The sequence below is a fragment of the Panulirus ornatus genome, chromosome 15 (genome assembly GCF_036320965.1).
Source record: "Panulirus ornatus isolate Po-2019 chromosome 15, ASM3632096v1, whole genome shotgun sequence".
Classification (NCBI taxonomy): domain Eukaryota; kingdom Metazoa; phylum Arthropoda; class Malacostraca; order Decapoda; family Palinuridae; genus Panulirus; species Panulirus ornatus.
This window is the reverse complement of record NC_092238.1, coordinates 31840963-31855360: the sequence shown is the minus strand read 5'-3', so window position 1 is coordinate 31855360 and position 14398 is coordinate 31840963. Positions and strand designations below refer to the sequence as shown.

General features: G+C 37.7%; 1 protein-coding gene across 2 annotated transcripts in view; it reads right to left on the bottom strand.

The window, feature by feature from the left end:
- The window catches only part of LOC139753823 (protein FAM76A-like), a 148130-nt gene that overhangs the window by 117619 nt on the left and 16113 nt on the right, over positions 1-14398 (bottom strand). For both annotated transcript variants that reach the window (XM_071670726.1, XM_071670727.1), the window contains exon 2: positions 6512-6576. In XM_071670726.1, the coding sequence (XP_071526827.1) occupies positions 6512-6576 (65 nt within the window). The remainder of the gene's footprint in view (positions 1-6511; positions 6577-14398) is intronic.

Sequence of the window (14398 nt, the reverse complement as noted above, 5' to 3'; positions counted from 1 at the left end):
TAATTTTCTTAGACACCTTTGTATTAAAGATATAGGAAAAAGCAAGGTCAGAGCATGCTAAACTGACAGTTTTTGTTTGATGATGGTAAGAGCTTGGGAAGTGAGTCAGTTGTTGTTCGCTGATGATACAGCGCTGGTGGCTGATTCATGTGAGAAACTGCAGAAGCTGGTGACTGAGTTTGGTAAAGTGTGTGGAAGAAGAAAGTTAAGAGTAAATGTGAATAAGAGCAAGGTTATTAGGTACAGTAGGGTTGAGGGTCAAGTCAATTGGGAGCTGAGTTTGAATGGAGAAAAACTGGAGGAAGTGAAGTGTTTTAGATATCTGGGAGTGGATTTGGCAGCGGATGGAACCATGGAAGCGGAAGTGGATCATAGGGTGGGGGAGGGGGCGAAAATTCTGGGGGCCTTGAAGAATGTGTGGAAGTCGAGAACATTATCTCGGAAAGCAAAAATGGGTATGTTTGAAGGAATAGTGGTTCCAACAATGTTGTATGGTTGCGAGGTTTGGGCTATGGATAGAGTTGTGCGCAGGAGGATGGTTGTGCTGGAAATGAGATGTTTGAGGACAATGTGTGGTGTGAGGTGGTTTGATCGAGTGAGTAACGTAAGGGTAAGAGAGATGTGTGGAAATAAAAAGAGCGTGGTTGAGAGCGCAGAAGAGGGTGTTTTGAAGTGGTTTGGGCACATGGAGAGAATGAGTGAGGAAAGATTGACCAAGAGGATATATGTGTCGGAGGTGGAGGGAACGAGGAGAAGAGGGAGACCAAATTGGAGGTGGAAAGATGGAGTGAAAAAGATTTTGTGTGATCGGGGCCTGAACATGCAGGAGGGTGAAAGGAGGGCAAGGAATAGAGTGAATTGGAGCGATGTGGTATACCGGGGTTGACGTGCTGTCAGTGGATTGAATCAAGGCATGTGAAGCGTCTGGGGTAAACCATGGAAAGCTGTGTAGGTATGTATATTTGCGTGTGTGGACGTATGTATATACATGTGTATGGGGGGGGGGCCATTTCTTTCGTCTGTTTCCTTGCGCTACCTCGCAAACGCGGGAGACAGCGACAAAGTATAAAAAAAAAAAAAAAAAAAAAAGAGTAAATATCAAAAGCTTGTACAATCTGAAAGATCTTTTGCTTGATATCTCCATCTAAAATCAGTATCTTATATGCTGATGTAACCAATGTGCCAGAAAATATAGTAACATTTTTTACTTTTGCCATACCACCTGTACTTCATACAATGACTTCCTTTTCTAAAACACTTTGCAACCATGAAGTCTTTATCTGGATTTCAGGAAACTAATGAAATTCATATTTCCCTAACTCTTAAAAAAATATTACATAACTTGTGTAATGACTTTTGGCAGTGCTTAATTAGTTACACACTTTTACTACAATACAACTTACTACATATACACAAAGTTACAGATTCCATTTTGGTAAACTATTAACATCATAAAACCCAACCAAAATCATAATCATCCAACTTTTTATACAATCTTTTTATTCTCTATCTTGTGCTCATAGCACTGGGCTTAAACCTAATTCTCCTTCACCATCTTACCCATACATATTTATGATGTACAACCCATATGTATATAAAACTGACATCAAAAATTGTTCCAGCACCTTTATAAACCTTACACTTTCCCTTCTTTATCTCATTCATTTCAATCTTTAACATTTTCAATCTGAAATATGTAGCAAATAATCATGTCATTTGCCAAGTCCATGACACTTTTTGTTGTTCTATTAAAGTTTAAAATCACACAAAAAACAAACTGTAAAAATAATGATCATACATACTTTGCCACAACAAGGTTACAACAAAAACCTGAAATGATAATGAAATGATGGAATGATATGAATGTTTCTTTCTAATGTTGACTGAATTGTAGAACATTTCAAAAGGAGATACATATCCTTGGTGATAAAGTCTATAAAGTTTTGGGTGGAGAACAATAAATGTTCAAGAAAGAACTTCGGATATCCTCAAGGATGGATGAGCAGGGTGTACACAGGTATATGTTGACAAAAAGGTAGAAAGGTGGGAGAAATGCTGTATATGTGCCTTTTATGTTTAAGCGAAGGCATAAAAGTGACATGAGCCCAGCAAATGGGAATTTATGGGGTCAGCATGTAAAACTGAACTTCAAAGATTACCTAAATTTATCAAAACTAAAAGGCAAATATTGATTTAATGACAACCCAAGACAAATCCTAATAGTCCAGGATGATTCTTGCTTTACACTCTGTAAGTTTCATCACAGTTCTTACCTTGACTTGTTTAAAAAATCTTCATCAATACAATTGCATTCATGTGCTTACTTTGGGGGTTTCACTGCAAATTATTCTAAAAGAACATCTAAAATCTTTATAAAAAAAAAAAAGGTCATTACTTAATAATAATAAAGCTGTACTTTGGTTCACAGCAGTGGCCCACAGATTAAACAGCATCTAATAATTACTTTGAAGCTAAAAGAGAATCTGTTGTTACAACCTTTGCAGAACCCGGGGTCTGTCCATCAAACATGTAAAGAGCACAAGTAAAAGCACAAAGAATATGTTAAGAAAAAGCCAAAACATATGACAATAAAAATCAAAGAGGAAAAATTTTAAAATGCTCAAAATCTGGCAAATCAATATTCAAAACCAAAAAGACACGTTAAAAAAGTCTTTTCCAAAAAGCATTACTATATATAATATTGGAAGATTAGGTTTCAGTACCTGTATTGAAAATCTTAGTATACACATGTACATGTGTATATATGTATATGTTTGTGCATGTATATGTACGTATATGGTGAAATGTATATGTATGTATATGTGCGTGTGTAGGTGTTTATGTATGTACAAGTGGATTGGCTGGGCCATTCCTCATCTGCTCCCTTGCGATACCTCGCTAAGGCGGGAGATGGCGGTTAAGTACAATAATAATAATAATAATAAAAATAATCGGAAATACAAATATCACTAAAAATGTATTACACATGTTCTCCAATACAGGAATCATACTAACAATCATCCATACAAAAGGAAAATTTCCTTGGATCACTTACAAGCAACAATAGAGGAAAAAGTAACTTAAAGCATCTGGTGCAATATATAACATGCCTCACCTGTTTGGTCATTCAGCAGTTCAAATGCAAAAACAAAAATAGAAACCACACAAAATAGAGCACTCTATACAATCATAGGCTGTTTACCAATCATTTAAAACATTCACCACCAGCATAATGACATGAAATTACTTCCAGTTGTTCCACTTCAACAACTCAACATCAAATTCTTATGCAAGAACAAAGAGTCCCATTGTCCCATTCATGCCACTTTATAAACACCCATTAACCAACATGCAAAAGGAAAAAGCTTAACCCAATATCACAATTCAGCAACCCATACTCAATAAAACCACATACTCCCACATTCATAATAAATTTACCCCACAAACACAATGACTGTTCTCCTAACCCAATCTTGAACCCCATTCAACCAAACATACACCATCTGAACATATATTCACCAGACAAACATAGATCACCCTTTTAAATTCACGCTCAAGACTCTAACCATCTCTTCGTCTTAGACTACACCTCACCTGCTAGGTCATTCATCCTGTTAAAAGCAAATACAACAAACCTGCAGAGTACAGAATCGCTTAGAACAATCACCAGCAGCCTCAGTACTACAAATATTCAACCCTTACACCATGAAACGAAAATGCTTTCAACAGAATGTCACTACTGTGTGACTGGTTCTCATTTCTTTGTACCTGCACTAAAATCCTCCCACTCAAATCTATTCATAACCAAACTTCAAACCCTAGGACTAGTAATAAAAAGTTTACCACTGCTTCATATTTCAACAAATTATATCTATAGATCCTCCCTTCCCCAATAAGCACAGCAATGTAATAAAAATACACAACAACTAAACAAGCTATAAACAATCACCCTCCCGAACAATCTTAAACTCCATTCCAATAGATACACAACTGGAGGCAACAACAATCCCTTGGCAAATACAAGTTACACTTTCTCATCTGTACTCTACAGACCATCCATATCTGCAACATTATAAGCAACATTTCAACAAAACATAAGTCCCCTTAAGTTCAAGATGCAACTTCCACAGTTAAGCCAATGAGCACTTAACTCAAACTCCCTTCAATTATCTCACACAGACACAAAACATCAACACACTTCTTGATCTGTGGTCCTGCCCAGCGGACATGGCGACTGGCTAGCTTCCTGAAAGCTACAGAAACCCAATAAAAGGAGATCCTTGGTCAGGAAAGTAAGTATACATGGCATAAATTTGTGCAGTACGCAAAGAAAGCCTTACACTTGAGGCCACATCTCAATCTGTAATATCACGCAACTTTTTAATTTTCTGTATCCTTTTCCCATAGTGTAATTTGGTATTTGTATAGTGTAAGGGAGTTTTATACTCATTAGGCCCAATCTTTTCATCATCTCTGCTTTCATGACTTTTAAAACTTTTGTATGATATCCGCAGTTACCAGACACGCCTAAATTATTCCAGTCATGCACCACTCTTATATTACACAAGTACTTTTTCACTTCTTTATCATCAGGTTTCTTATTGAATTTCATGTTATGTCCTCTGTTTGTTCTATCCCTATATATCTCAAAGAACTCTTCACTTGATCACATACCTGAAGTATGTGATCAAGTGACCTTCACTCTACTCTCTTCACAGATGGGCAAATTTAAAGCCTAATGCCTTTTCCTTCAATAACTGACCTCTAACTCACCAGACACATGTCACACCCTCCTACCTATGCTCTATACATTACCCATCACTACAAACACCATTTCAACAAAACCCAAACTCCTTAATGCCCATGATGCATCTACCAAAGAGAAGACACCAAGCACTTACTACTGAACTCTCCTGCATTCTCTACACATACAATGCACACTCATTACTACATTTTTTGGTCTATGGACCCAAACAGAGGAGTTGGATGGCTTCTGAACAGTGCAGGAACCTCATAAAGATAGAAGATACTCCTCGGGCAGGAAATAAGTGTAGCAGGTAGCGTTCTAGACCGTGACGCATTCATGGGCCACCCTGGGTCGAGTGCATAGGTTCGAATCCTGGTTACAGCAGTCGGTCCAAAGTCAACCCAGCTGTTCATCAACTGCTAGAAGTTGGCCGATAAAATGGGTACCTGGCTCAGGCTAGGCTACGAACAGAGAAAATGGCAAATGAGGATTTTCCCTCTGGGGCTTAATCCTCTTTCCTTGATGCTATCTTGCTAATGCAGGAAATGGTGAATATACATGAAAAAAATATGCTTGTTGCCAGATTCAAACACACCTGACCTACATTCGGGCAGTCACTTGTTTATCAAATGGCCTCCTAGCTACATTTCTTTGTTGTACATCAACTGACTGCTATGTTTCTTTCTTGTGTCTCCCCTGATGATGTAATTACTACACGAAAGTGCCCTTGGGAACTTATTGTGTTTCATTTCCCAGTAGACTCATAGGAATATATATCTATATACATAGTGTGTTAATGGGATGGCCTTGAGTAAGGCCTCAGCTGCCCGTGCCATCTCAGATAACATAAAAAAAAGTAAGACAAAGTGGGTAAGTACTTAAAAGTGCCATACATACTCAATGTAAACAGCTTAAACACTACCACTTACTATACCAATACAACTATCAAAGCAATGAAGAATCTGACCCGCCAGAAAACATGTTAAAAATGCAAAATTCTTTTTACAGCACTATTCTTGTCATATACCTCATTTTCACAAAACATGAAAACAGCATTAACCACACATCATACATAAATTCTTGGATACTATGCATTAAGTATGTTCAAACTTTAAAAGCACAAAACTTTCCTGGCATTTGCATAAGAGCTAACACTAGCATTGTGATGGGAAAACATGATTAAAAATAATCATACTGTATGTAGTAAGAAAACACTTACGTTATTTGGTCCACATCATCATAGGAGCTTATATATTTTTTCGCACTCAAACTCTGATTACAGTTGCTTAATCAATAAATTCTAAAAAGTGTGTATAATAGAAAAAAAGGTATTCCATGCTCACTATTCTACCACTACATCCAAAATCTTTAGGAAGGAAATGAAAATAAGTTTTTATGAGGTAATTATGGTGAAGAGTTAGCACAGTATTTTCTTTTCAATTCTGTCTAGTAATCATGCAGCTATGTAACTGAATTAAAAATAATGAATACTAAATTACAGAATATGCTACATGACACATACTGAATGGAACATTTTCATGTTCATTTCAAATGAGTTCACAACACTGTGAAGCTCTACTACTACAAGTTTAGAAAACTGCATTATCAGTACGGTGTCAATGACCAGACAGTGGTTAACTTAGAAAAGGAATGTAGAGATGACTGCAGGGTACCTGTTAAAATTCATTCAAAACACTGTATATATCACAAAGTATCTCATTTCACATCAACAAAATCAAATGCCACATTACAGAGATTCCTTACCTTTCTTGCTGGAATTCACTTCGACAGTATGTGCATTTTACAATGGGAAACGAACCTCTACACTCCTGAAAAAAAATCAAAAGTGTCAAATTACCAATCTGACAAAATAAGTAATGATGTACAGTAGTCACAGCAGTTTACAAATCTGCATGTACTGCCCTCCTCCAGTAACAGAACTGGATATCTAAGACATCTGAAACTTTGTGTCACAGACCACAGTGTTTGGGAGTGATTCTGCATGCAAAACACTCCATAAGTCATATACAGGGGGCCCCTGACTTACAAGCCTCCGACTTACAAACACCTGTACTTACGAACAAGTTCCAAAAAATATCTAATTCATTGTCTGATATACGGTCAATTACTCATACTTACAAAGAGTGGATTAACATCTTTTTCATTAATCATAATGCTTAATATGATGTTCTATTAACCATATCTTCTTTGAAATACAATATCTAATATATTCTTATATTTTCTGACTTAGTAACAGACTTGCAAACATAGTCCAGAAACCAAAACCATTCACAACCCAGGGACCCCCTATATCTGTTGAGTGTGATAAGAGCCTGTGCATCCACATCTACACATGTCATATACAGCACAGGATGTCTCTTGCAGTTGAATGAGTGTTCCAGGCAAGATCTGGGGCATCCAAAAATAAAGAATGTGGTTAAAAGGAGAGTAGTGGATCAGCAAGTATCTCCTAGAAACTCAGACAACATTTCCACATCCTTTGCCCATATTTTTCAACTTAGCTGCTCAGTAACCATCGAAATGTTGTGGTGGGTATTGTGGTACACTTCTACACTATTCAAGAAATAAGGAAAAGTTAAAAAGATAATGTACAGAGATTTATGAAAAATAATGTGTACATATTCATATAAATTCACAAAAAAATATAATAAGATGCACATAAATAATGGGTATTACTAAACCAACAGCACAAGGTTACACCATGAGTGAAAAGTCACCTGTGGCATGGCTGTACCATTGGAAGTACAGTCTTTTCAAAGAACTTCTCATTTCAGAGTTTCTCACTTTACTGATACTGGACTTAGCAGTTTTGGAACTACAAGACCTCCTAGGAAAGTGGTCCTACAGAACAACTTCAGGACCCTTTTCAAAAGGGTCGTGGGGCAATTATACATAAAGGATAAGAATCTGTTATTCAAAATCCAAGAGGCCAAGCTTGTTTTGGACTTTAATTAAATTATTTTGGTTTTCACAATGCTGATATAATAAGGTATCTTAACCCAACAGCAATCTGGGGCAATATCTAACCCTAAAGCAGGTACTCTCTAAAATAATCTAGATACAAAAAAAATCTTTTAGTATGTCAACATTGAGGCCTTTTGTAAGACATTTTTACTTGGGCTTTTTTTTTTTTTTTTTCCTATTTTCAACTGTCAAAGTTCCATTGAACAAGAACCTGCCCAGGCCAATCACTGAATTCACCAGTAATGGCATTAAACCCTTCTAGGGTACATGGTCAGCACTAAAGAGGACTTATTGAGTTATATATACTGTTTTGGATCAATAAAATCTTAACCTTCAAACCCTATTAATTGAGAGATATGTATTGTTCTGGGAAATACTGGGACAAGAGGAGCATAGCTGGAGCAAATTTTGACATTTTGGTGATCATAGGAACAATGATGGCTTTCTCTCAGCTTGGCGACACTCCAAGCCAGGATAAGAAGCTGTGACAGGTAATGACAGAAACTTTCTCTACTGACTGGACATGACATCAAAGGTATACAGCATGCAGACTGCTGTTGACATAACTTACAAGATAGCAAATGAAAGATCCTGTTACTGCAATGGATATCCTCCCACTATGGGTCTAAGCAAGATATGCAACTTTACTTCTTTTAACAGCATTTTAACTACATGTGGATAAATACACCCTACAGGAAGTATTATAGTGCATGGAATAATAAGAAAATAACAAAAAGAAAATTCTGTACTTACACATGAACCTGGATGTTTTCTGTTTACAATGTAAGATAAATGCAATCAATAACTACAGTAACTTTAATCTGCCTTGAGAAACTTGAAAGAAAGGGTAAGGGTTAATCAATAAAGGTAAAGACATCAATGGGCAGGAGCTCTGAAACAGATGATGGGCCAGGAGCTGGATTTTCAAGTGAAGCAGCAAAACTGTTGGAAGACTTTGAATTCAAGACTTCTTCCAGAGTCATTTACCACAGTAACACAGGTTTTTGTCTGAGCAGCTTCTCTTTTCTTTCACCGAGTGGCATATCTTGCTTGCTGGTAAATGCATGATGTTCAACCCAAACAATCAATTTGTCACACAGTTCCAATATGGCATCTATGATCTCAATATCATCTTTATCACCAAACCTATCATCACACTTCTCTTGACATAACACTGTTTCTGCAATCTCCTCAAGTCAAAGAATGCATGACAGGAGCATCATTTTCAAGGTTCATCAAATCTTTGATATCTGTTTTCTGTAGCTCATTCACACATTCTGATGGTAAGCCTTTTACATAATTAAGGTCTGATATCATCTTCTCGTAACTGGTCACATGAAATCCTTCAAAGTCTTCATGTGGTGTATCAACTCAACAAACATGTTTAGGCCAAGTGTTTGCAAGAGTGTCTGAACCTATAGCCACATGTTGCAGCTGGACAGATGGTGTCTTTAATGTTACCCTCTTTTTAAAAGCTGTAACCCCCATGACTCTGTTCACTGTAGAAAACATATTGTTCAAAAAGAGTCTTGATATCTACTCTTAAATGCTCTTAAATCTCAGTCTCAGAGCTGAATTAAAGATATCACATTCAGGAGAAGGGAAACGGCAAAAAATATTTTTCACAAGAAGTTCAGCAGAGGGATGAATTGAACAGCTGTCTAGGAACAATAAAATCTTGCAATAAGCTTCATGTCCAGCTTCCCTACAATAAGCACATGCAAATGGTACAAAGTAGTAATGGAACCAGTCAGAAAATAAGTCCCTGGTTATCCCAGTTTTCTCATTTACATAATAAACAAGTAAGGTTTGCACACCCTTAAAGTACTTCGGACATTATCTCTTCCTGACCAATGCAAGTTTACATTTGTGAGTAACCATCACATTTGCACACCCAAAAACAGTTAGCTTATCTGTAGCATCCTTTACTCCTGTTAGTGCCATCTCATCAGTTTTCATTTTAACACTTGCACACCCAAAAACAGTTAGCTTATCTGTAGCATCCTTTACTCCTGTTAGTGCCATCTCATCAGTTTTCATTTTAACACTTTCTCATCATTCAGAACTGACCTGCGTCTGTCAGTTTCTTATACACAGTTGTTGCACTGACATCAAGAAAACTTCTCTCCGTGGCAAACTGGAAGCCTGTGTGCACAAAGATAGTGTCAACTTATCAGCAGTAGATGTGGGATTTAGTAGAGTGCTGGTCCAATACCACATTCTCTACATACATAACCAATGAATACCACAGCCTAAGAATCATAGCAACATATTCTGGGAGATGTTGAAAGCATGTATGAATTCTTTGAGGAACTGGACATTGTTGCATCCTAACATCATCCTACAAGGCAGATGAAACTGTGGAACTGTAAAAGGGTTCAGAGACCTTTCACAGCCCATATCCTACCTAAAGAGCAGATGTGAGAGGTATATCATCATCTATACCTGGAAAATCCTACTGGCATGACAGACGTGGAAGACTTCGTAAATTACTGCCTCTGAAATATAAAGTTGTGATTTACACACACAGAGAAAATGCTTTAAACATCCAGGACCCAAGACTCTTCAAAATCTTGCCAGCTACCTCCAAAAATTGCATAGGATGCACAGCATGAGTAACTACAAAGAGTACCAGACCAGCTAGGCTATGGGGGATATGTAAAGCTGAGGGCTGTCGCTTTCAACAGCTTGGTTGACTGAACCAAACCAGCAGTCTGAGCCCAGCCCAGGATGTGGGTGTAAAGTCCTCCTGAGACTTCACCAGATATTCACCAGGAATTGAGCATCATTCCACAGTCCTGACGGTAAAATGCACCTCTAGGTAGGTGGCATAGCAATAGGGGTCCCCCTTGGGTGTAATGCAGCCACAGGCATTCATGCCTTATGTAGAAAGCATGGTATTGGCATCAGGAACCCATATAGTCTTGCATTTCACCTGTGCTTGGGTTTAAACCTTCAGACACAACAATGACTAATTCACTATCTCATCCACCATTTACTGATTTGTTATGTTTATTCTTTTTTAACTTTGTTTACTGTAATTTGGGTATGTTATAGACATGATCATCTCTTTCTAAAGGTGTTTCAAATGTGATGTGCTCTATTTCCCTATTTTGTACCAAGAAGAGATCAAGCAGTGATGATGTTCTTTCCCCTAAATCTCATATACTTCATGACATGCCAATACAGGAAGTTTACCTATATACATCCGAAAAACTTGCATCTCCATGTCTTCCAGTCTCCATAAGTATCTAAGTTCTCCCAGTCTACTGCCCTATAATCGAAGACCCCCATCATTTACAATCCACAATCTTCATTAAGAGTGTCTTGCCACCTTCCTAAATATCCTTATCATTCCTTTATTTTCATTAATGTACATCTGCTCTGGGTTACTGCAGTTTCCTGGGGGTAGAAAACTACAAGCACCATAGTATAACTTCTACAGGTACATTCCTTTCGATCAATCTACCACAAGCCCTTTTCATCTCTTCCACAGTATTTCCAATCTCATCACCCATAATGCAATCCCCTATTCATTCCTATATCTCACAACATTGCATCCAACTAATAATTCTACAACCTTTAACAATCTTTCTCCAAACATCTTAAACAACTCATTCACATGACTGCATCCCTACATTTCCAGATCTTCCATCTAAACTTTTGGCCATCCTCCTTTCATACTCTTCCTCATATTCTTTCTAATTCATCTTCTCACTAGCCTACACTTTAACCCCTATATTCTTCCTTCCACCATACTTCACTTTTCACTGATCCTCATCTCCACAATAAGCACAAAATAGTTAATCTCCAAATAATTTTGTCACAAGTCTTGTATGTAACATAGCTTTTCTCAACCTTTCATCCACTGCCACATGGTGTCAATCAAACCCCTCAGTTCTTCCCTTCAATCATTTCTCATCTACATGTACAAGGATCATCTTGTGCTGCAAAAGGGTGTTTGCAAGGAATAAACCCTTCTCAGCACAGACATCCACAATATAACTTCCATTCTCATTTACTCCAAGCACTCCCCATTTACCAACTATCCTGCCAATTTCGTCACATCCCACCTTCACATTCTTACCATCTTTTACAACCACCTTTCTCTCCTTAAAACCATTTATACATTCATTCAAATTTCTCCAAAAAAGCTTCATTTCATCCTCATCCTGCATTGTCTTCATATTAATAGAAGCATGTACATATGCCCAAGCATATTTCATGATTCCAATCTTTCCTTTCATCCCCACTGTTCTTGATCCATTCTGTCTGTGCTCTGTAACACCCTCCCATACTCTTGGTGATAGCACAATTGCACATCTTTCTTACTCTGTTCTCTGATAATTTTTGTTCAATCCTAGCCATACCACTCTTCCTTGCATGCCCTCCCATAAATTGCATTCATCATTTCCATTCTCACCTCATACATTCTCCCCAAGGATATGGGCATCCCCAATCTCCAGCACATCCAAATTTTTACATACACTCCCTCCTTTTACTCTCACCAGTCATGCCATTTACATCAGTGTCATTATCCTTAATCACTCATCCCTTTTACTTCGTGGCATAACTGGTAGACTCCAACGCCACTTCTCAGCCTTTTGTGCCTCATCCTGGATAGGCTACTGGCAGAGTGCAACACCAGTGCAGTACCTCCCAGAGGCAGCAGGTCTAAATTGTCGGAAATATATGAGGTACATTACACATGACCTTCTTTCCCTAAAACAGTGCTGTTTCTCGCTTCGTTAATTTCTCCTCTGCTTTCTTATTATCCCTTCCTGTTCATTAAGACCACACTTGCCAGTAAGACATCTCTGAAGTTCAGTAACTGTTCCCAGTCTCTTTTCTTACTGACAGGTATGATGTTTGCCTTTTCCACTCCCTTGGAGCTTTGCCTCTCTCTATCAACATCCTACATAGCATTTAAAGAGGTTTGTCTGATGTATATGCTCACATCTTCATAAGGCACATGAGTCTTGTAAGGGTTAAAACCTTTTTGGATTTTGTTAATGTCTGTACTAAATATCATTTCTCAATATTTTCTAAAACCACACTCCAACTCAGTAGTGATGGGGCTCTAGCATCTTCCAAAGTAAAAACACTTTTGAATTTGTAATTCACTTTCACACATACCCTTACATCATCCTCAACAATTCTTTGCTCTGAAACCCTTTGCCTGATCAGCTGCTCTTTAACTGACAAATGACTCCTGATGAATTTGCAGAAAAGTGTTAGATTTTCTCATGACTTGTCCTATATAATATTCTTTGTTCCTTCTTTCTTTTGTGTTTCATACCCACTAAATGCAAGATGACTGGGGTCTCACCTAAATCTTTGTCACAGCACATCTCAAAGCTCCTTTCCTTTTTTGACTCTTTCATTATACCATTTTTCTTGTCATAACATTTCCTCCATACTTGAGGCTAGAGGTAGCCACATTTCAATTCTTTCACTGTTACTTCCACAGAACCTCTCCCCACATTGCCACGGTTCTTGATTATCAAACTCCATTTCCCAATCAATGTTACTACAGACATTGTTAAGCTGTGTGTAGTTTCCACAATCTCCTCTTTAGGTCTTGTCTGATCTCTGCTCTTTTTTACTTCCTCATTTACCACAAAGTGAAACTAAACATTAGATAATCACTCTCTTTAGGTCTTGTCTCATCTCTGCTCTTTTTTACTTCCTCATTTGCCACACTGTGAAATTAAACATTAGATAATCACTTTTTCCAACTGGTTTATCACACATAAGTCTCAATATCCATGCTAGTATGAGTGTGAATTTAAGATCTTGCAATGATGGTGCATCAGTCCCTCTCATCCGAATGTGCTCATTGACATGCTGAAATAGAAAATTTTCCTGTATGCGCTCTAAATTAAGTCTACCTGACTCCTTATCACCTTGAGAAGCCAATTCCCCAGAGTACCTCTTCATAAGTAAAATCCCCATTATCAGTACTTTACCTTTTCTAAGTGAGTGTTTTAACACTTCATTTAACACCCTAATTGTTCATTCAGTTATCATTGTATATTTGTTGGGATTGTTGCGATTGTTTGGGATTACATAATATCAACACCACTATGGGCTTCTTCCCTATATTTACTTTTCCCATTATGTACTCTCTGAATGGGAAATCATTCAGTATTTCTTGAAACCTAAGTCTATCTCTTATTGAGAGAGTCAATGCTTCCCTTCCTTCACCTTCTATTTCCCTCCTTATCATGATGTATCATCATACTTTTACAGTATAAGAGTGGTGGATAAATGTAACAGAATGACAGTAGGTATGGTTAATGCAGACAACATACATAAATCTAAGAGCATGCATGACAGTAGAGAACATTCAGGCAAGTCATTCACACAGATCAAGAAGAGTAATGGTCCATAACAGAACCCCATGGTACTATGCTGGTGACCTTAACCCATTCAGGGAAGAGCTCTCTAACATGCTTCAATTTCATTGTGACAGTCTTCTGTACATCAAAGAAGAGTTCCCTGATTCCTGCCTAGTGACAAACTCGTAAACCTTCTGTGTGGTATGATGTAAAATGCTTTCTTACAGTGCAGATACAAACAATCCATTTAGTGTTCCCTTTGGTCTAAGATGAGCCTCACTCTCTCTTAGAACTGTAAGAATTTGTAACACAAGACCTCCATTTC